The sequence below is a fragment of the Orycteropus afer genome, unplaced genomic scaffold (genome assembly GCF_000298275.1).
Source record: "Orycteropus afer afer isolate SDZICR_OR568_19922 unplaced genomic scaffold, OryAfe1.0 scaffold00044, whole genome shotgun sequence".
Taxonomy (NCBI): Eukaryota; Metazoa; Chordata; class Mammalia; order Tubulidentata; family Orycteropodidae; genus Orycteropus; species Orycteropus afer.
Window position 1 is genome coordinate 15696419 of NW_006921631.1, and position 26242 is coordinate 15722660.

General features: G+C 37.4%; 1 protein-coding gene across 1 annotated transcript in view; it reads right to left on the reverse strand.

Moving 5' to 3' along the window:
• Positions 1-26242, reverse strand: part of ATF6 (activating transcription factor 6) — a 370257-nt gene that overhangs the window by 70316 nt on the left and 273699 nt on the right. The window contains exon 15 of the mRNA XM_007937768.2: positions 18709-18793. Coding sequence (XP_007935959.1) covers positions 18709-18793 — 85 coding nt within the window. The remainder of the gene's footprint in view (positions 1-18708; positions 18794-26242) is intronic.

The following is a 26242-nucleotide window of genomic DNA, read 5'->3' on the forward strand; positions in this document are numbered from 1 at the left end:
TGACTATTTATGCTGGTCTTTTTTGATGTGAAGGTTTATCATTCTTGAGGTTACCCTGTGATTTATAGTTTTCTTCCCAAGTTTATCCATTCTATCTTGTAGTTGTCTTGACATCCCTACCATCTAGAAGTTCTGTAATGACACAGTTTTTTTCCCTCTTTTTGGTTTGTAGTTGTCCTCATTTGTCAATTGATGTCTCGGTTCCCTGTTGACAATCTTGTAGGCTTATTTACTTTGGATACTTCCATAGCTGGGTTGGTTTCTGGGTTATATCATTATGCCATCACATGTTCTTTAGAATAAAGTCCTGGTCACATACTTCTAAAAAATCAGCCATTACAAACCCTATGGAGCACAGTTCTACTCTGACACAATGGGGTCACCACAAGTCGGAATCAACTTGACTGGTTTATGTATGTGTTTATTTAATTACATCTTTCTTGGCTATAAAGCATAGTGCCTGCCTCACATAGATGTCTTATACATTTAATTTAATTTGACGAACTTTTTTGAGCACCTGCTATGTTTTAGGTATGTTAGGTACTGATTTTGTAAGGCACTAGGAATAATGAAGTAAATTAAATAAAGAGGGTTCCTAATCTTAATAAGCCTATAGCCCAGTAAGGAAGTCAAGACAAGTATGGACTACATAAGATAGAAAGCACAATGAGACAAATGTATGATATAACCGGGGGTGAGTGGGAAGGGAAAGCCCTGTGGTTTCATCAATAGACATACACTAGATATAATTCAGAGAGTTTCTACTATGTTCAGCATTTATCAGCCCTCTCTAAGAGATGTGGGAAAACCAGAACCCATTCAGATGAGAAGGATCAGAATGGAGGCATAATTAACCCAGGTTACAAAGAGAACAGCTTCTGAAAACTGTAAGGTCCCTACTGCTATATGAAGACTCAGAGTCTAGAGTGTACAAATAACTTAGGGTCTGTCACATGAAAGAAGGATATTTCTATATAATCTATGAGAATATAATCACATAAGAGAATCTAGACACTGGAAGGGAGACAGCATGAATAAACTTCACTAAAAGACTTTCTAACCCTGAGTGAGACCCAGGACAGAAACAGAATATACACACCCATGTTCATCGCAGCACTGTTTACAATAGCAAAAAGATGGAAACAATCTAGGTGCCTATCAACAGAAGAATGTATAACCAAACTATGACATATACACACAATGGAATACTAGGCAACACTAAAGAATAATGTAGAATCTGCAAAATACCACATAACATGGATGAACTTGGAGGACATTATGCTGAGTGAAATAAGTCAATCACAGAAAGACAAATACTGTATTAGTTCATTAATGTAAACAGTCAAGGAAAGGTTTATATATGGAAGGAAACTTTCTTTTTGGTTACCAGGGGTGGGAAGGGAGGGGAGGGAACACTGGGGAAAAAAAAAAAGTATTGACCCTTGTCACTTTAGTTCTGTGTATTTCACTGTACATAAGTTATATTTCAATAAAATATATTTTTTTTAAAAAGACTTTCTAAGCCTGATAGCCTATGGTTTGAATATATAAATATTAATGGGTCTCCTTTCTTCGTTCTAAACTATACTGAAGTGATGCCAAGATTTTCCATAAGGTCCTGTCCTATATAGTGGGTAAAATGAGACGAAAGAAGTGGGCTTTACACATCTTCAGAGAGGTGCTTATATTGCCTTCCTAACAACAAACTATTTTACAGTTTACATTTGTCTCATTATTTAATCTAAATCTTATATTTAAGGAATGCATTTGTTTTTGTTAAAAATCTATAATAAATCTGGAGGAAAACATCTCTGAATATTTGTTGAGTCAAAAGACAACTCCTGCCTAATGTACTAAAAAGATCCCCAAAGCAAAAGTTCCTTCTCAACACATGCACATCGCATTAACAAGCAGTGACTCCACAGCAACTAACAACAACAACCACCCATATCTTCAATTTCAAGATTCTAGATTCAGAAAATTAAACACAGATTTCTTAAGATTCTCTAAGCTTTATTTATAAAATTCCATCAGGAGGGGTATTTCCCAATGTAAACAAAAATTACAATGTCTTTGACCTGCACATTGTAAGATGATGCTGGTGTATCACCCCATTCCTAGCTTACAGATGTATTAAATAACAACAACAACAAAAATCATACAAGTTCTCAAAGGCATATGCAATACTCCACAGAAAGTTATGATACTTAGTGTTTTCAGTTGGTATCAGTGCAAAAGAGAATATACAGAACAACAGTTCTGGAAAACAGAAACCTGAGACTATGTGAAATAGTTTAATCTTCTGACAAACTTCATGGTTTCTAATTTCTGGGTACAAAGATAAATTCATTCTGAGGAGTTTAATATGTGTAAAATAAAGAAATAACTTAGATTTTAAAGAGTTAGTAGGAGGCACAAACCAATTGCTGGCTTAAATAGATGCTGTTCTCTAGCTTTTATTAGCTAAAAGCTAAACCATCTGTTTGAGTAGAAACAGATCTATGTCACAAGGGAGAGAGGGAAAGTGATCTCACTGAGAGCTATTGGGACTCTGAAGGTCAATTAGGTACAAGGGGCCTCAGCAACTGGGTCAAGGAAATACTAATATCCTAGAAGATGCAATGCAAACTGATCTCATCTAAGCCTCTGAGGACATGTGAATGTTCCTATAAATAGTTAATTAATAAATCAAATGCAAAATATACAAACTTTTCATGGAAAAAATTACCTGTGCAACTGCCAATAAATTTCAGCGTGGTAATAAGTATATCGAGGATCTCTGATGGTGCAGTGGCTAAAGCATTTGGCTGCTAACCAGAAGGTTGGCAGTTCAAACTCACCAGCTGCTCTGCAGGAGGATTGGGCAATCCACTTCAAGATTTACAGCCTTGGAAACCCTATGGGAGTCTCTGTGAGTCAGAATCAACTCGATGGCATTGGGATACGTACATTAGGTACATAAAAGCTCAACCATTAACTGTGATTTTTTTGTTTTAAAAAATCTATGTTATTTTGAGGTTTACTTTGTAAAATAGAGCTCAGAAGAAGCTATGCTAAGTGGGGCTAATGGTTTGGGAGGAGTTAAAAATGGATACCCTGATGACTTCAAGAAACAAATAAGGAACCAACCAGAGAAAATGAGCGAGGCAAGAAACATTTAGAGGAAAACTTTTGCATGCGAGTTATGAAAAAGGCAAAAATTTCTCAACACAAACAAGAAGGATACACTATGAGTATATCATTAGAAAGTGGCTGGGGAGAAAGAAGAGATAGAGATAAATACAAAAAGTACAACACAGAATCCTTACACTCAAGGTGATGATGACCTCAAGAACTAGAAGATGAAGTAATAAATGAGAGGTGATTACAGTCAGTGTGTTTGTTGTTGTTAACTGAGTTCATTTCACTCATGGCAACGTAGTTAGTGTATGCTGAGTAGAAAGAACTACTTCCCAGGGTTCTCAAGGAAGTGACCCTATAGAAACAGATCTCCAGGCCCGTATCTGGGGTGCTTCTATGTGTGTTCAAACTGCCAACTTTTCAGTAGTTGAGTGCTTAACATTTGTGCCACCCAGCCACCTAAGCGTGTTTAGTGGAGGGAAAGATTATTATTCAAAGACTCACAGAAGTACTCTACTGGCCCACAGAAGTCAGGGAAGGCTTTATGGGGTGAGAGGATTTCAGCTGGATCTTAACTCCTTTAAGTTGGAGCTAGGCAGTATGGAGGAAAGAGTACAAAATCCAGGTCGTGGAGATCACATGTGCAAAACGCAGCCACAGTGACCTCTTTAAATATAAATCAGATAAAGTCATTTCTCTATTTAAAACTCTTTAGAGCCTTCCCACTGCACTGAAAAATCCACTTGTGGTGGTTAAGTTTGTGTGTCAACTTGGCTGGGCCTGGTTGAGTGGCTGGGCAGCTGGATGTAGTATTCCTCATGATGAGACTGGTAATCACCTCCATGGTGGAATCTACTGTGAGCAGCTGAGTAGCTGCCTCAGGGATGTGGTCTGCTTCTTGTATATAAGGAGAAGCTTTGGAGAATGGTATCTAGTTTATGGTATGCTTGAAACTTGCATGTAGTCGTGTCGTTACTCAGCAGCCTGCCATGCTCTGCCGACCTTGGGACTTTCAATGGACTTGAATAGCCTGCAGTGTGGTTTGGTAACATCAGGACTGTGCCTTTTTACTTGTCAACCTTGGGCTTGTCAGTCCCAGCAGCCAGTAGCTGTCTGAGTGAAGAAAAGCCTCTGGCTTCAGTGGGCTGGGAGCAGAAGGCAGAGCTGAAACCCAAGGTTGAAGGGCTTTCACTCAGCCCCTAGAGCCTGGCACTTTGAACTCGGACGGCTCCCGCCTAATGTACTAAAAAGATCCCCAAAGCAAAAGTTCCTTCTCAACACATGCACATCGCATTAACAAGCAGTGACTCCACAGCAACTAACAACAATGACCCAAACTGTAAGAGCATAAACTCCTGTTTGTTAAAGGCATCCCATTTGTGGTATATTCTTGTCAGAGCGGCACTAGGTAACCAGAACACCACTCTTTATCATGGCTTACAATTCCCCGTCTGGTTTGAAACTATCTCCCCCTATGCCACTCCAACTCTGGTCTCACTGGCCTTCTGACAGCTCCCATAACTAACATACTCTGTGCTCGATCAGGGGCTCTGCTCTCTCACTGTTCCCTCTGCTTGGAATCTGCCATCTATAAGTTCATCACAGTTGCTTTTTTTTCCATCCTTCAGATCTTGGTTTAACTGTTACGTCCTCAAAAAGGCCTTCTCAGATCATCCAATGGAAACAGGCCCTCTCTAGCCCCACTCCCAACATTATAGTCCATCAAGGCACTTGGTTTATTTTTTTTTCCCTAAATCATCATAAGCTGCAATTATTTTGTCCACTTGAAAGTGCCAAGAAAGCAGAAGCTATATAAACATTATTCAATGTTGATAGCCCTAGTGATTAGCATAAGCTTTTTGTTGTCGCTAGCTGGAGTCCAGCTGACTCCAACGCACAGCGATCCCGTGTAGAGTAGAATAAAATGCTGTCCAGCCCTGGGCAATCTTCATGATTGTTGCTATATTTGAGTCCACCATTGAGGCTACTGCATTAATCCATCTCACTGACGGTTTCCCTTGTTTTTTTTGCTGACCCTCTACTTTATCAACCATGATGTGCTTTTCTAGCAACTGGTCTGTCCCAATAATGTGTCCAAAATAAGAGACCCGAAGTCTCACCTCACTATAGTCACATCTAAGGAACATTCTGGTTGTATTTCTTCTAAGACTGGTTTGCTCATTCTTCTAGCAGTCCACATGTCTTTGTCAAAACCACAATTTGAACGCCTCAAATTTTTCTTCCTTTTTCATTGTCCTTTCACATGCATATGAAGTGAATGAAAAGATCATGGCTTGGGTCAGGCACACCTTGCTCGATGAAGTGATACATTTACTTTTAAAACTTGAAAGAGGGTTTTTTGCAAGAGATTTTCCCAATGTAACACGCTATTTGATTTTCTTTTTAACTTTTTATTGTGATTTGGTTCTAAGTTTACAGAGCACAGTGGTTTTCCATTCAACGGTTCATACACACTTTGGAACAATGACTGCAATCACACAACGGAGCAGCACTCTTCTCACTTCCCTCCTTATGTTTACCATTTCCCTTCATCTTTCTTTCCTATCCCTTCCTGCCTTCAGAGCATCATCCCTGGCAAATGCTGCCCTTTGATCTCATAAGGTTGGTTGTTTTAGGGAGTGTGTACTTCCCTGGGGTTATTATTCACTTTATAGGCCTACTGTTCAGCTGAAAGTTGAGCCACAGAAGTGGCTGAAAGGGTTAAAGGGTGACCAAGGCCTATAGTCTTAGGGGTTCCACCAGTCTCTATCAGACTAGTCAGCCTGTTTTTACTATTATTATTATAATCCTGAGTTTTGTTCCACATTTTTCTCCTACTCTATCCAAGATGACTCCATTCAGAGTCATCAGCAGTGGTAACTGAGCACCATCTAGTTCTTCTGGTCCCAGGTTCATGGAGGCTGGGGTTCAAATGATTCATTAGTTCTTTGGACTAATTGTTCCCACACATCTTTGATAGTTCTCACTCTTCTTTGCTCTGATGGGGAAAAACCAATAGTTGTACCTTAGTGGCTGCTCACAAACTTTTAAGAGCACAGTTGCTACTCACCAAAGTAGGATGTAGAACATTGTTTTTATAGACTATGTTATGCCAATTGACCTTGATGTCCTGAGACCCCATGCCCAAAGACTCATTCCTCCAGCTGTTTGGTTATGGCTAAGAAGTTTACGTAACTTTGCCCCTATATGCTCTACTATAAGCATGGATATATCTGTAGAGCATATAAACACGTATGTAGAAATATCCTCTGTCAATATATATATATATATATATGTTCACAGGTGCAATCCCATTTGCCTTCCCACTCCTGTTCAGCTTGCATGTCTATCTATGTATCTTCTCATAGATTATTGGTATTACTGTTATTGCAGGATTGTGCATGTAATAGAATTTACCTTTGTTGCCTTTAATTCCTCCCAGTGTCTTTTTTGTCTTGATCATTTTATGCTGAACTCGCCTTTATTGTATATTGCCTGTCCCTTCACCCAAGTTAATGTGAATCTACCCTCTAATAAGTAATTTACACTCCCTTCCCCTCCCACCCCTGGTAAACTTCAAAGAATGATTCTTTCTGTGAGTAAACCTTTTCTTGACTTTTTATAGTAGTAGTCTGATACAATATTTATCCTTTTGTGATTGACTAATTTCACTGAGCATAATGTCCTTCAGGTTCATCCATGTTATGACGTGTTTTGCAGATTCATGCTATTCTTTAATGTTGCATAGTATTCCATTGTGCGTATGTATCATAGTTTGCTTATCCACTCATCTGTTGATGGGCACTTAGGTTGTTGACAATTTTTTTGCTATTATGAATAATGCTGTGATAAACATGAGTGTGCATATATCTATTTATTTCATGGCTCTTATTGCTCTAGGATATATTCCTAGTAGTAGAATTGCTGGATCATATGGTATTTTTATTTCCAGCTTTTTAAGGATGCACCATACCATTTTCCACAGTGGTTTTATATTCCCACCAACTCACTGATTTCTTGACTGCTGCTTCCATGGATGTTGGTTGTTGATTCACGTAGAACGAAATCACTGACAACTTCATTTTTTTCTCCATTTATCAAGATGTTGTTTATCAGTCCACTTGTGAGGATTTTAATTTTCAATACAACTGGAATGAAGTAGGTACTTGGTAATAAACTGTTTTTGAATAAACTAATGAATCTAGTAGATCCAAGTTACCATGAGTAGCACAGTCTGGTTAGAAATGAGCTGAAAAGGTAGCTTGAGGACAGACAATCTTAGGTTTTTAATGCCAGGCAAAAGTATCTGGATTTCATCCCATAGACAATGAACAACCATTGCTGGTTCTTCAGAAGGACAGTGACATAACAAAAGCAGTGTAGAAGGATTATTCATCTTGACAGCAATGAACACAGTGAACTATAGTAATTAAGATGGAAAAAATAATAAAGTTAGGATACCACTGACAATATAGGTAAGAGGTTAACCTCAGTAATCCAAAGAATGACCAAGGCAAGGATAAAAACAGGTGAAATAAGCAAAGAGAGGGAACATAGCTCTCTTCCTTTTCTCTCCAGATCCCTAGTCTATATTTCTTGCCCCACCCCATCTGCATAAGCTTTGTATACTATAAAAGCATGGAGGTGATGAATGAGAAAGACTTCAAGACAACAATACAAGAAAGAGAAACGGACACTAACTAATGAGGGGGTTGGTAGTATTTAACAAAAGAGAAAGAGGGAAGAGGGAACTTAATTTGTCAGCCAAAAATTACTCAGTGGCATTTTGTTACACGAGTTACCAAAAAAGTCCACTGATGCCATCTTAAATTCCATATGCTAAAATCTAACACCACTCCTTCCCATTTTACACATTTCTTTTAACAGCAGTACTAGTTTCTCAGTGTTCCAGTCTCAAAATCACAGAATCAGCTTTGACTTTCTCCCTCTGTCATAAACCATTAGTTGCAACCAAGTCAATTCCGACTCATAGCACAGGACAGAACAGAACTGCCCCACAGGGTTTCCAAGGCTGTAACTCTTTACAGAAGCAGACTACCCCATCTTTCTCCCACTGAGTGGCTGGTGGGTTTGAAATGCCAACCTTTTGGTAAGCCAAAGCAAACTCATTGCTGTTGAGTCGATTCAACTTATAGTGGGTTTCCAAGGTGGTATCGCTACGGAAGTAGATTGCCCAGTCTTCCTTTCAATGAGTGGCTGGTAGGCTTGAACCACTAGCCTTCTGGTTAGCAGTCAAATGCCTTAGGCACTACACCACCCGAGCTCCTTTTTGGTAAGCAGTTGAATGCTTTTAATCACTACACCACCAGGGATCCTTATCAGTTGCCAAGTACTATAAAATTCTCCTCTGAAATTGTTCCTTTCTCTCTATTCCAGGCCTTTAATCACCTCGCTCCAAGACTGCAGCTGTATCTTCAACTTATCTTTGTAGCTTCAATTTACCCTACCCTTCCTCCTAGCTCATCTTCCCTCCTAATTTTTTTCTATTTACAGACCACAGCCAGATCAATAGTCTCCTAACGGGCCTTCACCTTGTTATATTTATATCCGATAGCTTAAGACACTTCCTTCCCTCATTAATGACCTAAATCATTTGGCTGCATCCTTTGCAATAAATATGTATTTCTCTAGTAGTGTGGTGGTTAAAGCACTCAGCTGCTAACCAGAAGGTCTTCAGTTCAAACCCACCAACTGCTCTGTGGGAGAAAGATGAAGCAGTCTGCTTCCATAAAGGTTTATAGCCTTGGAAACTCTATGGGGTCACTACGAGTCAGAGTTGACTCAATGGCAGTGGGTTTGGTTTTGGTCTTCAGCATGAAGCTCTCTCCTTACTATCTCCTCCTAGACACCTTATTCTGCTTAAGCTGCTGCTTTTAATTTGTCCACCCCATATTTTTACTATGAGAATGTCATTTTTTTTTCTAAATCAGAATACACCTAGTTAAAACATTACATCCAGAGTATCCCTTGAAACTAGGCATAAGCACATGACATAGTTTATATCCAAAAAAATGTAACTAAAGGTCTGCTAGCAATTTTTGGAAAATGTTTCCTTCCTGACAGATGGCATGCCTTCCTCTTTCCTGTCTGGGATACAGATATAATGGCTTGAGCTGCAGTAGCTCCTTTGTGATCATTTGAGAAAGGCCAAGGAAACGGGAGCAACCTAGGTTTTAGCATCTTTAATATTTGTTGAACCAACACCAGAAACAGTTGATTCACTGCTGTGGATTTCATATATGTGTGTGTGTGTGTGTGTGTGTGTGTGTGTGTATAAATTTATTAAGCCAATGCTTAGTTAAGTTGCCATTGCTTGTAGATGAATGTAATCCTTATGTAAACAAAAATTTTATCCTCTCTTTAAACTTATTTTCCAAGTTTTCTTTATAGCCGAGTTCAAGTTTTATCTCCTAAGGTACCAGATGTTGCTAGTGAACAAGATTCTATTACCCATCATTTCCTTATTTTCATTTCTAAACTACAGGTATTGAAAATTTATCTGGTATCTAACTGATCTCTATTTAAAAATTTAATCAGCATATTGTTTTTGGTTAGAACTGATACAAATCATTGTTAACTTTTTAAAAATTTTTATTGTGATTTGGGTGAAAGTTTATAGAGCAAATTTATTTTCCACACAGAATTTCATATACATTTTGTTTCATGACATTGACTGCAATTCCCCACAATGTAACAGTTTTCTTCTTACTTCCTCCCTGTAGTTACCTCTTCTCTGTGTCCTTCCTTCCCATGCACTCTTGTCCCCCTGTACAAACACTGCCCTTCTGTTCCCCCAATATTAATCATTCCAAGGAGTGTATTTACCTGATGTAAATGTTCACCCCATATTCCTGTCTATTGTTTGGCTGGAAGCCTCAGGAGTGAGTTCAGTTCCAGACTTGAAGGGTAGCTAGGGGCCATAGTCTCAGGGGTCTCACCAGGCTCTATCAGACCAGCAAACCTGGTCTCCTTTTTTTGTGATTCTGAGTTTTATTCCACATTGTTCCCCACTCTACCCTGGATCTCCTGTACCGATCCCCCTCCAAGTAGTTGACAGTGGTAGCCAGGCACTATCTACTAGAAGTGATACAAATCATTGTTGATCTAGGCTTATCAGGTGTGTCAGCATCTACAAGGGCAGTGAGCTAAAAACGGGATCTGAGACTGGAATCAAATTATTCAAATTCCAAAGGTAAACCACTCTGTCTCCCTCAGGTGATTGTCTTCTCACTAGAATACCAACAAATCAGTCCAAGGGCTTCAAAAACCTTGGGTCTTTACAAGGGTGCTTGCTATTGTAGTCAGTATGGCGAATGTTAATTTCCATCATCTTACTTGCCAGTTATACATAATTAGTGGATCTGTATATTTTTCAGAAAAAAAAAATCTTTTATTCAGATAAATGCTGTGACTTCCCCATTTTCTTAGTAGAAATTCTCAGTGTGGGGATTTTACCACTGGTTTTGGTAAGGAGTCAAAAGTCAGAGAACTATTTGATTTTAAAGAACAATCAAAGTATGGTTTCCAGAAGATTCTACTCACTCTATTCTATAACATGCAATTACATAATAATGAAATGGAATGAATTACAACAAAAATATAAGGTTGTAAATACATTTTTTAAAAAAGATACCTGCAGGCTCTAAAGGAGAAAGTAATTTATAAGAGTAAAAGGCAGAACTCTTAGGTTGCTTATGCAACCAGCCTGCTCGCACAGAACATGGCTAAAATAGGACTATTACCAAATATATTTATTCATGGATGACCACTTCCATCAAACTGTGATCATCAAAAACAGTTGTATCAACTTTCTCTTTTATTAAAACCAACACATTTATTTGGTTGGTTTGCTTCCTAACCCCGTTACATTCTCTCCAACTAAAAATGTGTTTCATGTGCCAACAGTAGCCTTTGCATACCATTGCTAGTAATTTCTCTAGAATTAATTTCTTTACGTGGAAATTGTTTTGAGACTGAACATAATTACAGTTGATCCTTGCAGTCATTTGTTCACCTACTTGGACCTTTAACAATGATAGGCTGGAATTACAGTACCAGCTTTGTTTATTTTTATTACCTGTGTATCACAGTAACTTAAATAATATGGCATACAGAGGGAAAAAGACTAGTAACAACAAATCAATGAAATTATGGACGGTATCTGCTAATGGCTATGTTCATGGTGTTCATTCCCTGATGAACATGTCTACCAGAGCTATCATTTAAAAAAAAAAAAAATGTCTTCTATGCTTTATCTTGTTGACTTATATATCAAGAGTGAAATAAAGGAAATAAATGATTTTACCATAACATACATGGATATAACTCAAAAGCAGGAAATGCTGAATTATAGTATTATAAGTAGAACTTCCAGAATCCTTTTTTAAAAATAGTAATAACTTTTAATTCATTATCCACTGTTCTGCTAATCACACGATCATTTTAAAAAGCCTCTTCAAAGCATACTTAGCATTTTTGCCTCAATAATCTTTGATGTGAAGACTTCCTCAATCAAAGAAAGACTATTTTCTTGAAGCATTAACATGTTTTCTACTAACACCTTTCCACCCTCTTATGAGATGAAGGAAATTAAAAAATAAAGAGAATGCAAAATGAAAGCCAATCAATTGCAAAAATAAAAGTAAAAATGGCATGGAGAACACAGAATGATGTGATTGGTAATTTCTTACTGCAATAAATTTCACACCCATGTCCTATTCTGTTTAGCTATTTCTTATTTAATCTTCTTTTCCCACTGCTTAATGCCACAAAGTAAAATACTATTACTTTGCCAACATTGGGAAATCAACTTCTTCTCAAACATCCCCACCTACTACATAAACCAACAGCACAATACCATCTGACTTTCTGTCTCTACTTTCCATCCTTTACTACCTCTCCAAAATTCTACAGGCTCCAGTAAATCAGAAAGACCTATCAAATCTACAACTCATTTTTCTTTCCTAGTTTTATGCAAAACTGAACTCAGATATAACAGAAAATATATTTTATTCAGCTTTCTCAACCCCTCCTATTGCTCAGGATAAAAAAAAACAAACAAAAAAACAACTCTGATGTTGAGGATGTCTTTACAGTGTTGTTCCTAAGGCATTTGAAGCAATCTACTTCCATAAAGATTAAGTCCTTGGAAACCCAACGGGGGGCTGCTATCAGTCGGAATAGACTCCATGGCAGTGGGTTTGGTTTTGGTTTAGTTTATAAAGTCTAAAGGGCTCTGGTGGTGCTGTGGTTAAAGCACTGAGCTGCTAACCAAAGGGTTGGAAGTTTGAACCCACCAGCCACTCGTGGGAGAAAGATGAGTCAGTCTGCTTCTGTAAAGATCTACAGCTTCTACTCTATTCTATAGGGTCAGCATGAGTCAGAATTGACTCTATGGAAGTGGCTTTTACAATGTCTTTGCTTTTTCAATGAACAGATGCCCAAAATTTTCATGACTATTATACTCTTCAGATTATATAATTATAGTATGCTTTGTTAAATGCATATGCCTAGTAAGACAAAATGATCTACTACTGGGTCTTCTTCTAGGTCAGTTTTTTGCATGTACAAATTTCCTTTGTAGAGCAATTGTTGAAAAGGAGGTTAATAATTTCAAAGTGCTCTTTACCATCAATACCAAATCTCAGTGCTGTTGTTGTTATGTGCCATCGAGTCAGACCCGACTCATACCAACCCCTCCTTGGGTTTCTGAGGCAGTATCACTACGGAAGTAGATTGCCCAACTGTCCTTCCGAGGAGTGGCTGGTGGGTTTGAACTGCCAGCTTTCTGATTAGCAGTCAAGTGCCCTAGGCACTATGCTACCAGAGCTCCCAATCTCAGTGTAGTAGAATTATAACATAGTACACAATTATTTTACATTTTTAAAAAGATCAATCTAAACAGTGCCTGTCAATTGCTTCTAATCACATAAAAAATAAAATAGGAAAAAGATCTCAAATGATGAAATACTTTCAAATTAAAAATAACTCATAAATAAGAAATGCTCTAAAAGAAAACCATTTTTTTAAATAACTTCAAATGAACACATACATCAAAAGAAAAAATCTTCTCATGTGACCACAAAATAATGACCAAATAACATTTATGTTATTTATCTTTTCATTCAACAAATTCAAATTCAAAGCACTATGACACCATATCACTGTATTATACTATTCTCAATCAATGTGCATAACCTTATAGGGATATAATGTCTAAGTATAAAATCTATGTTAAATTCTAGAGTCTCAACTATTTTCAATAGTCACACATCTATCTTTAACACTGAAATAAGTAACAATATAATAATAAATCAGAGCATATTTTATACAATGTATTTAAGTACTGGAGCTGCTTTGTAATTGGCAGCACAATGCCTAAGGCATTTGACTGCTAACTAGAAGGTTGGGGGTTCAAACCCACCAGCTGCTCCATAGAAGGAAGATGGAACAATCCATTTCTGTAAAGATTTACTGCCTTAGAAACCTAAGGGGGCTTGCTATGAAAAGGAATAGTAGTGGTTGTGTAAATGGCACAAATTATTTTCTTGAGCCTTAATATCTTCATCCATAAAATGAAGATAATGATTAGCTTACAGCATTAGCATAGGTAATGCAATGTTTCCCATGCCAGCCACTGTTCTGGGTGCTGGGAATATACGTGGTAAGTGGTAAACATGACAAATAAGATTCCTGTCCTCACAGAGGAAAAAAAGCAGCAAAGCTAACTGAAAAGGAGATAGAAGAAGATAATCAGACAAGCTATAGTATCACAAAAGCCTAGAAAATAAGTGTTTAACATGCAACAGAATATTACAAATGTATATGAAGGAACTGGCTACACAGGGGCATAAGGAAACTCTTTAAAGTACTGAAAATGCTTTTGCTATGATTGAAATGGTGGTTACACAAATGCTTATATTTGTCAAAACTCATTAAACTGTATAAACAAAATTGGTGAATTTCATTGTATGTACATTATATCTCAAATCTGATTTTTAAAAATGTGTATGTCATTAAAGGAAAAAAAAAGGCAGAGGAGCTGTTCTAGACTAAAGGAGACAAAAGAGGAGTGATGAATGCAATGTATGATCTTTGGATCTTTGATTTAAAAAAAAAGCTATAAAGACTATTTCAGGGACAAATAGGAAATTTGAATATGGGCTATATATTAAACTATATTATATCAATGTTGAACTTTTTAAAAGGTGTTTTTAAATCATTTTACTGTGGTTATGTAGGAGAATGTCTTTTTCTTAGGAGATGCACGGTCAAGTATTTAGGAGTGAAGTGTCAAAATGTCTGCAACATACTTTCAAGTGGCTCAGAAAAAAATACATGGGAGTGTATAGAGACAGACACACAAATAAAGATAAAACAAATGTGGAAAAATACTAACGTGAAATCTAGGTGAAGAGTCTCCATTTGCTTGTTATACTCATCTTTCAAGTTTCCTGCAGATCGCTAATTTTTTAAAGAAAAAATCTGAAGATTAAAAAAAAGGAGGGGAGGGGTGGGAGGCACAGCCAGCCATATCAAATATTGTTGACTGGTCAAGTAAATGAGAATGGAGACATGATTTTTGGCTTTTTCAAGATATTGGTCAATGGTGACCCTTTTGCAAGAGCATTTAAGTGGGGTGAAGACAAAGGCTTGATAAGAGTGGCTAGAGGAGAGAATAGAAGATAAGGAAGTGGAGACAGCGAGTACAAGAAACTCTTTCAAGAGTTTTGCTATGAAGGATAGCAGAGAAATAGGATGTGGAGCCAAGGGAGTCTCCCTCCACCAAAGATAATGTTAAGACGTCTTATGTGGTGATGAAAATAACCCAGTAGAGAGGAAATTAATCATGCAAGCAGGAAAAGGCATAATTTCAGAAGCAAAGTTCTTAAAAATGTAAGAGGGGGCTGGGCTCTAGGTTCTGAAAGGAAAGAGTGACCTTAGAGGATGACAATGACAATGGTAGTAACAGAGTAGCTAACCCAAAAATAGATAGGCACTATTCAAAGCATTTTCACTTATTTAATTCTCACACCAATTCTAAGAGGAGGGTACTATCATATCTCTTTTCACAAATGAGGAAGCTAAAGCATAGAAAAATTCATTAACTTGCCCAACTACACATAACTTAGTAAGTAGCAAATCTGGAATTAGAACCCAATGGAAGAGCCTTTCCTTCCAGTGCAATAAGAGAGAAGGCAGAGTTTGTGGATGCAGATGCAGCTGGGCTCGGGGAACTGTTAGTGGAAAGATGAGGTAGCTCTTATACGATTACATCTATTTCCTCAATGTAACATTTGGTGAGTTCATCATCTGAGAGGGTAGGAAGAAGAGATGTTGGAGACTTGAGAAAAGAAGGTGACAAATTCTTGTTTCAGAGAGAAGGAAAATGAATTTATTAGCAATGACTTGTAGTGTTGACTTCCCCTTTGAAATTAATGGTCATAAATTTAAAGTAAACCTACTTGCCATAAGTGGATAATATTGTCTAGCAATTTTAGCTGTTTTAGAGTAGACATAAAGAAAGAGGACAGTTTGGTTTAACTACTGTTGAGGTTTTGCCAGACAAATGGGACCTAAGAAGAAAGGAGCTAGGGAGAAAAGGAGGCCTGCAAGACACTGGTGATAGTATGAGTTCATGGAATAAAGGCTAGAAAAGGAGAAATATGTAGTCATTAAGGATGTAATAGATATTGAAAAAGTGGTAGGGTCAAAGGATTGGAGATTTGTGAGGATAGAGAATAGCTGAGGTATGGGTCTCAAAGTAGGAGAGCTGGAGAGACAGGAAGCAAAAGAGAGTGGGATGTTTGAAGAGAAGATTTGAAGAGAAGGGTGTACCATTATTGAAGATGATGAAGTCTAGAATATGACTATGTGAATGGGAGGCTGAGCTGGCACAGAATAAAAGATGACTGATCAAAAGAGGCCAGAATACTAGATGTATCCTTTATGTGGAGGTTGAATTTATTCAGTGATATAACAGAAGCACTGGTGAAGAGTCTCTGGTAAATGCACAATAGATGACAGTAACAAAGGGTAAGAGGAGTAAAGCTTGATGATACATACTTAAAAGATGTTAAGAGGACTAAAGGAGAAGGAAGAAGAGATAATTTTGAGTTGTGAGCAAGGATGTCACTCACCCCACCTGCAGGCTCTGAGGTACATGAGGTAGGAAAGAAAAAATCAGGCTCTAATTTGGGAAGCATTCTCAGAGACAAGAAGGTGAAGGAACGATTTGGAAAAGAGGCTGAGGAAGTAGCACAGTACTTGACACATGGTATATACTCAGCCAATCTCTCTCTCTCTCTTTTTCTCTTTTACATATATATGTATTTTTTTTTATTGTGATTTGGGTGGAAGTTTACAGAGCAAATTCATTTTCCATACAGTAGCTCACATACACTTTGTCTCATAACGTTGACTGGAATTTCCTACAATGCAACAGCTCTCTTCCCACTTCGTCCCCATAGTTACCTCTTCCCTATGTCCTTCCCTCACAGGCACTCCTGACCTCTGAGCTGTCTCTCTGTGCATACACAGCCCTTTCATTCTCCCATGATTGATCTCTTCCAAGGAGTGTATCTCCCTAATGCAAATGTTCAGCTCATATGCCTGTCTTTAGTTTGTGGAAGCCACAGGAGTGGGTTCAATTCCAGACCTGAAGGGCAGCTAGGGGCCATAGTTTCAGGGGTTCCACCAGGCTCCATCAGACCCTCAACTAGTATCTCTTGAATTTGAATCTTAGTTTGAAATAGATGAAAAGGAAACAATCCTCTAATGACTGTATTTTCCAAATTTATGAGAGCCTCATTTTCAAAAATTAGTCACTTGGCCAAAATAAGCAAGTCACACAGCATTTTATTGTTTTTTGGCTTAATATAAATGTTAGTTCACTGTTATAAAATAACATTAGGCATTCTCTTGCACAGGAACTCAGTATCAGAACACAATCAAATGAATGCTCCCTTGATGAAGCTTAGAAAATAACCCTTTTGAGAATGAGCTGACCATAAGTTAAATGTATTCCAGTTCAAGAAGAGAAACCTAGGTACCTAAGGGATGAGAATAAATGAAATTTCCTAAATAACTTCCTTGGAGTATGATATATTGTCCTTCTTGAAGTGATTATTCCATAATAGCTTTAGAGGTATGCCTTTACTGAAGGAAGATATTTTCTTTACAATGTTATAGTTTTATTTTTTTGTTAAACTTACTCTGAATGTCTTTGTAACACTAAGGAGATGTCTTAGTTTTTTATGCTTTAACAAAAGAGCATTTACATTTTAAGTCCATAAAGTTGCCTCCTAAGAATTTCCGGCTCATGAAATTCTATAGTCCTCTGAGGTCTTAAAAGTTACAATAGAATATCTAATACTTGCAACCTAAGACTAAATCTTATTGGAATTTATTTAGGATATCAGTGTTATGTTTCATTTTATTTTATAATTGTATTTAGTGGTTCAACGATGACCATCAATCAGAATGTGAACTGATTCATTGTAGGTTAGTTCAAAGAACTTTCCATTTTCATATACACTACTTAATTCTTAGCACTAGACAGAAAATTTACTGGTTTTTCTATTATGCCAGATAAATGGACTTGAGAAGGATGGTCAACACTCCTATTTTAACAGAACTCAATATTATGTATCAAAGGAAACCATTAGTCAATAACATATACATCGTGCTCTTTTACAACACACAGTGTTGACATCAGTAATAAGATAATTCTCTTCTCCATGAAAAATTCAGCTGGAAGAATTTCCTCAGTACTTTGTATAGCCTTATGGGACTTCTCTTTGGATTACAATGGTTTCTGTACATGTCTTATTTTTCCTACTATAAGCAGGTACATTATGCTTTAAGAACTTTGGATAACCCCAATACATTACAGTATTATTTGTATGTTTTTTAATACTCAATACTGTTAATATCGGGAGCTCTGGTAGCATAGTGGCTAAGGCACCTGACTGCTAACCAGAAGGCTGGAGGTTCAAACCCACCAGCCACTCCTCGGAAGGAAGATGGGGCAATCTACTTCCGTAGTGATACTGCCTCTGACACCCAAGGAGGGGTCATTATGAGTTGGGTCCGACTGGACAGCACGTAACAACAATAACAACAACTGTTAATATCAAATCCATCAGTAATATGGATTAAATATAAATAGGCTTCTGAGATTTGGTCTGGGAATCTTATCACTCCTTAGATAACACAGGATACTGCTTTGAGTTCTAAAAATCTAACTTACAAATCCACCATCACAACACAGCAGAGACATCTTATACTGAACTTCTGACCAGAAAGGTCCCAAACAACATATCTGAGAGCAGTCAGGATGCTAGCTTCTCCCATTTTGTAAATGAAAGAGAACTAGTCTTAAAAAAAAAAAAAAAAAAAAATTGGAAATCAAAAGTTGTATTTTTGTGAAAACACTGGAAAATGTTTAAAAAATAACACATGGATGTATATCTGCCCAGCTCAAAATTTTAAATGTTTCAGTTAATCCACAGAATGCTGGCTGAAAAAGGAATCTCATGGCGTTCATAAATCAAAATTTCAACTTACCATTTATATTTATTGCTGGCAATACAATGGACATCTTTGGTCTTGTGGTCTTGTTATGAGTGGTAGCTGGTAACAGCAGGTGATCCTAAAATTGACAAAGAACAATCTGTTACACATTTGTCTTAGAACAGGACAGGTTCAGGGTTTTTAGAAAGCCAACATTTTGTTGGAATCATAGAAGTTGACAGTTTTTATTTAAACTTGGCTTAGAGGTGTTGTTGTTGTTGTTACATGCCGTTGAGTTGGACCGACTCATATCGACCCCTCCTCAGGTTGCCGAGGCAGTATCACTATAGAAGTAGATTGCCCAACCTTCCTTCTGAGGAGTGGTTGCTGGGTTTGAACCACCAGTCTTCTGGTTAGCAGTCAAGTGCCTTAGGCACTATGCTACCAGAGCTCCTTGGCTTAGAGGTAATTAACTACAAATCATCTTAGAATCATTTATTCATCAATACAATAAAAATTTAATGAGAGTCTACCATTACTAGGTACTGAGCAGTATTCTTGGAATATTAGGTTCTGAAAATGTATTTGTTTCATCGGTCAATCCAAAAAATCTGCTATGTGAAGGACTCATCAAAAATATGGAATATGATAACCTTAAGAGTGATATAAAAATTCAATACATTTTAGTTCACAATCAATGTAATTATGAAATTCAACTATTAGCAAAGGTAGGGGAAAAAATCTAGAATGTAAAAATCTAATTGAAATTTATATACATGAACAGAACTGTGTCTAAAACATTTCCAGTAACTGCTTGTGCTTTGCGTAATTCAAGGTGACATTTCCAAGAGAACATGCTTATTTTAAAAGAGAGGAAAAAGATGAGGGAAGCTGTTCTGTCAGAATTCCAGCATTGCAGCATAGGAGAGGTTTTTTGTTTGGAGGTGGGAATAAAAGGCATCACTAGACACAAAGCTCACACATTTGAGATATTTTATAAGATACTGTATTATAACCAAGAAGAAACCTGATTTGTTGGTCTTCATGTCATGAGAATTATAAATAGCTTAATTCCTATAATTAAAATATTGCTTCAGGGTGCTTAAAACTGAATGAGAAAACAAACCAAACAAAGCTTGCAAGCCCCAAATTAAGGCTATTGTAAAAATAAACACACTTAAATTCCATTGCTTGTGGGTTAAGGTCAGGCTTAGACTTAATTTTGAGTTTCCTGCTGAGGTCTAGATGCCACGCTAAATGACACGTTTTAAAACATGATCTTCTGAATGTCTCTTACTTTTATCTTCAATAATTTTCAAACAAAGTAGTTACTTTCCAGCAGGAAGCCACAAAACATTATTTATTAAAATGAATCATATCTTGAATGCATATAAATTATTACAGTTTATCTGCCTTACTCTAATTATTAAAGGTTGGCAAACTAGAGGAAAAGCCCATAATTTCTACCGTTTGTTCACCAAGAACTTCACACTCTAATATTGCTTATCTTCCAAAAACCAAAACCAAACTCACTGCCATCCAGTCAGATCCAACTCATAGCAACCTCTCCTTGGGTTTCCGAGGTAGTATCTGTACGGAAGTAGATTGACCAATCTTCCTTCCGAGGAGTGGCTGGTGGGTTTGAACCACCAGCCTTCTGGTTAGCAGTCAAATGCCTAAGGCACTATATATATAAAACTAAGGAGGTCTGGTAGCATAGTGCCTAAGGCACTTGACTGCTCACCAGAAGGCTGGTGGTTCAAACCCACCAGCCACTCCTCGGAAGGAAGGTTGGGCAATACTACTTCCGTAGTGATACTGCCTCGGAAACCCAAGGAGGGGTCGCTATGAGTCGGGGCCGACTCGACGGCAAACAACAACAAGAAGGAGGTCTAGTGGCACAGTGCCTAAGTCATTTGACTGCTTAACCAAAAGGCTTGCAGTTCAAACCCAACAGCTGCTCCACAGAAAGAAGATGAGGCAAACTATTTATGGAAAGATTTACCACCTTGGAAACCCAGTGGGGGTCGTTATGGGTCAGAATCAACTCGATGGAAGTGTTCTTTTTTTTTAATTTAAATTTTATTTTTTAATATATATGACTGAGAGTGTATATGTTTCATTTAACATTTATCTTCAGTTCTTCAAATTAAATATTCCTTGAACTTAACAATAATGAATCTTGAATTGCTTTTTTGTCTCCAACTCTGTTCATCTCACTCCTTTTAAAACTAACTGCCGTCCAGTCAAATCCAATTAATAGAAACCCTTCCTAGGGTTTCCAAGGTGGTATCACTATGAAAGTAGATTGCCCAACCTTCCTTCCGAGGAGTGGCTGGTGAGTGTGAACCGCCAGCCTTCTGGTTAGCAATCATATGCCTTAGGCACTATACCACCAGAGCTCCCTACTCCTTTTTAGTAGATTATTAATCCTATTTGTGACATCTTCAGTGACAAGGGAGCTTTATTTAACTAATCAACATCTATTTACTGACTTCTTACCATTAATATAATAGACATTTACTAAGCTCAATGTCCTCCCAATGTCCTCTCAATGTCTGTGCTACAGAAGATACTTTATTTTAAAGAATAAAAACCAAGATTTTGACTTTTACTGGAGAAATAATGGTAACTGAGGCAGATATAAGCTATTTTCCCCAATATCTTCTCTCCTTCATCTGTAATAGAATAGGACTTCCCGTATTTAGTTGAGCACAAAGCCAACCAGAATAAAGACTATATTCCCTACCTTCATTTTTAACCAGGTAAGGCCATACATGAAACTAAGTGCCAGTCAATGGGCTGTCAGGGAGAAGTACTATATGCAACTTCCTCAAGGTGGTGGTGGTGGTGGAAGGCATCCTTTCTCCTTCCTACTAGCCAAAAGCAGATATGACTGCTAGAGCTGGAGTAGACACTTGGATCATGACGTGGAAGCTTTAAATTGAGGATTATGATTTAACCAGACAGAAGGAGCTAGATATCTTGATAGTAAAGGAGCTAGAACTTACACCTGAGAGAAATAAAATTCTAACTTGTCTAAAGCACTACCATTTTGGATTTTCTGTCACTCACAGCTAAATCTAATTATTAGTTATAGTATAAATATATGAAACAGCACTAAAGGTACTTAGTCAATGGTTAAATTAATCAAGAATAGCTTTACTATTTTACAACAGCATAAAAACAGTATTTATTATTTAGTCTTCTTGATACTCTTTTCTTCCCCTTCCCATTTTACTTAAATACATATTAATAAACTGGTAGAAGAAATTCAATCCTGGAAAGGTAGAGAAGCTATTTGATGAATTTGAACAAAATTTTTTCATGCAATTAAGTCAGTTAAAGTAATGTAACTCCAACAAAGGTTTTCAAATAAAAGGGACTGTAAAGTTTCACCCAAATCACAATTAAAATTAAAAAAGAAAATAAAAAGAAAAATAGAATATTATCATCAAGTTACATATATTTTGGCATTGTCATTCAAAACTAAACCACTAATGTTAAGGACTCTTCAATTGTACTACAGAAAAGTCTTCATAGACCTCAGATGCTATGGGATATCTTCAGGAATGAAACTATGTGGATAAATATTATAATCACCACTTTGTTATTCTTATTCCCAGAAGAAGCTACAGAAACACTGGGGTAAAATGCTAAAAAAGTTCTCTGTGAGAAAAAACCAACAGCTTTCCAATGTTGTGCAACACTGTACATGAGAAAATATGCTATTTCATATAGTTCTCACAATACTCTCTTTCAGGCCACTTAGTTTAAAAAAAAAAAAAAAAAAGAGACAAGATATTAGTCCACAGCATCCAAAGTTACCTGTTTCTTCCCTTTTTAAGAAAGTAAAAGTATTAGAGAATGACTTACCAAAAGAATGGAGCCACATTTTGTTCAGCTGAAGGTTATAGGCACAGTTTACAATAAAATTAAGGTCATACTGAATGTCGTCCAATGTTGAGTCTACATATTCATGTACGATAGTAGTCTCTTAACTGATCTCTACTTAAACTGACTTACTAGATTAAATGACCCACTTTACCCTGAAAAACTTATCGACTGGTGCCCTTTGCACATTAATGTCCATGACTAGTTGCTAATACAATTAGCAAAAGTTAATTGTATTTGTTAGTATAATTGTGTAATTTAACAAAATAGTGTGTAAATTAATAAAATGTAGTATGAATAACTTAGATTAAGTTTTTTTTCTCTCTCTCAGACTGCGAGACAATCATAAAATATTGAGAAAAAATTATAATATCATGCATAAAGATTGTTTAACAAGTATCTTTCAAATCTTCCTGTAATTTAAAGTAATCGTAGCTGATACTGGAAATTATGGTTGATGCACACTAAGTATAGTCTATATAGGAAAGGCAAAGTGGAACTCTAAATAGTGGAACTGGACTCAAAGAAAAGGCATTGGCCCTACATCAAAAACTGGCAAATAAATGTACATTTAAAAAACACTGCCTGGCCCTGCGTCATCCTCACAATCTTTGTTTTGCTTGAGCCCACTGTTGCAACCACCATATCAATCCATCTGATTGAGGGTCTTCCTCTTTTTCATTGACCCTCTACTTAATCAAGCATGATGTCCTCCTCCAAGGACTGATTCCTCCTGATAACACGTCCAAAATAAGTGAGACAAAGTTTCGCCATCCTCACTTCTAATGAGCATTCTGGCTGTACTTCTTCCAACATAGACTTGTTAGTTTTTCTGGAAGTCCATGGCACATTTACTATTCTTTGCTAATATCACAATCCAAATGCATCAATTCTTCGTTAGTCTTCCTTACTTACTGTCCAGCTATCTCATGCACACAAGGTAATTGAAAATACCATGGCTTGGGTCAGGTGCATCTTAATCCTCAAGGTGACTTCTTTGCTTTTTAACACTTCAAAGAGTTGTCCAATGCAATATATCCTTTCATTTCTCAATTCCTGCTTTCATGGGTGTGGTGCAATGAATTACTTAATATGGCTCTTCTTTATGACTCCCACCATATGACTGAGTGGAACTATGTTAATATGAGGTGCTTTGTAGCTTTGGATAGTTTATTAGTAATGAAAATAAGGTAAATGGCACTCTTGTGGGGTGAGACCACACAAATCATGTGCATGGAACCTTGTTGTTGTTGCTGTTATGTGCCATTGAGTCAGCCCCAACTCATAGCGACCCCTCCTTGGGTTTCAGAGGTAGTATCACTAAGGAAGTAGATTGCCCCATCTTCCTTCCAAGGATGGAACCTTAACATGGGGATTTGTCAGTTTTCCCATCTCTCTAGGCTTAAAATGAGCCATCCCAGAGGTGGAAAGGGGGATCTCAATACTAACAAGAATAACCAGGAGTAGAACAAGTCAGTGGATTCAAAATCCCTGTACTGGACCTCCTTGATCCAGGAGACAGAGAGAGCTGTAAAACTGCTGGTATGGCAGAGAGATGGCAGCAGCAGAGCCAAAAGCCTAGCATGAGACAGACTAGTAGGCTTCCCAGCCCAAGGAGCAAAAAAGCTAAGTGCCTTTGGGCAGGACTGCTGGTAGAGTGAGGTGTCATTCTGGACATCTATTGGCAGAGCTAAAAGAGCTTTGTAATTAATGTTTGTCAGAGCAGGGCTGGGGCTGAGGCCAGAGAGAAGCATGCCGGTGGCATGGCTGAAAAGCAGCTGTCGTAACTGAAGAATTGTATCCTGAGTTGTTTCTGATCCTGAATTGTAACCTGTTACTTTCCTAATAAGTTCCATAATCATGATTATGGTGTGTGAGTTCTATGTGGCCACTGTAACAAATTATTGAACCCAGCAGAGAAGTCTAAGTGCCCTGGGAGAAATGGCTGGTGTCAGAATTGGTAAAGAAGTTGCAGGGTGGAGGTATTCTGACCTCGGCCTCAGAGAAATCAGCCTAGGACAGCTGATGTTGTTCTGGATCCTCCTTCCCCTTAGTGAAGTTAGAGGAGGTTCAGATGCTGCCCTCACACCCTTTTTGCAATGGCTGCTGATTGTGGATACAAGTAAAATGAAATCTTTGACAACTTCAATTTTTTCTTGGTTCATCATGATTTTACTGAGTGGTCCAGTTGTAAGGGTCCCCCCCCCCCTTAACATGGAGGTGTAGTCCACATTGAAGGCTGCCATCTTTATCTTCATCAATAAGTGCTTCAAGTCCTCTTTACTTCCAGGAAGCAAGGATATGTCATCTGCATAACAGGTAGTTTGAGTCTTCCTCTAATCCTGATGCCACATTCTTCTTCATATAGTTCCATTTCTCAAATTATTTGCTCAGTATACAGACTGATTAACTATCGGGAAAAGATATAACCCTGACACACATCTTTCCTGATTTTAAACCATACAGTATCCCCTTGTTCTGGTTGAATGACTGCCTCTCTATGTATGCGTTCTGAATGAGTGCAATTAAGTGTTCTGGAATTCCCACTCTTCACAATGTTATCCGTAATTGGTTATGATCCATACAGTAGAGTATCTTTGCATAGTCAGTAAAACAGAAGAAAATATCTTTCTGGTATTCTCTGCTTTCAGTCAAGACACACCTGACATCAGCAATGATAACTCTCATTCCATGTTTCCTTCTGAATCTGGCTTGAATTTCTGGCAATTCCCAGTTGATGTACTGCTGCAAATTTTTTGAATTATCTTCAACAAAACTTTACTTGCGTGTGATATTAACATATTGATCAATAATTTCCTCATTGTATTGGATCGTGTGTCTTTGGAATGGGTACAAATATGGTTGGCTAGATAGCTGTCTTCCAAATTTCTTGGCATAGACGAGTGAGCACTTCCGCGCTGCATCCGTTTGTTGAAACATTTCAATTGGTATCCCATCAAGCCCTGCAGCCCTGTTTTTCTCCAATGCCTGCAGTGCAGCTTGGACTTCTTTCTTCAATACTATTGTTTCTTGGTCACATGCCAACTCCTGGAATGGCTGAATGTAGGCCAATTATTTTTGGTATAGTGACTCTATATATTCCTTCCATCTTCTTTTGATGCTTCCTGCATCTTTCAATATCCAGTCCATAGAATTCTTCAACCTTGTTCTTCTCTTTTGGTTTTCTAACTCCAGGTCTTTGCACATTTCAATATAATATTTGACTTTGTCTTCTTGAGTCACCCTCTGAAATCTGTTCAGTTCTTTTACTTCATCATTTCTCCATTTACTTTATTTACTCTATGTTCAAGTTTGAGTCTCTTCTGTTATCCACTTTGATCTTTTCTTTCTTTCCTGTGTTTTTAATGACTTTTTGCTTTCTTCATCTATGTTGTTATCTTATAACTCATCTAATCTTTGGTCATTAGTATTCAATGCATCAAATCTTTTCTTGGGATAATCTCTAAATTCTGGGATCTACTTGAGGTCATACATTGGCTCTTGTGGACTTCTTTTTTCTTCAGCTTCAACCTGAACCTCCATTATGAACATTGGTGTTCTGTTCTGTGATTACTCCTGTCCTTGTTTTTTATTATTATTTATTTTATTTTTTAAAATGCATTTTATTGAAACATAATTTATGTATAGTGAAATACACAAAATTAAAGTGACATGGGTCAATGCATTTTTTTTT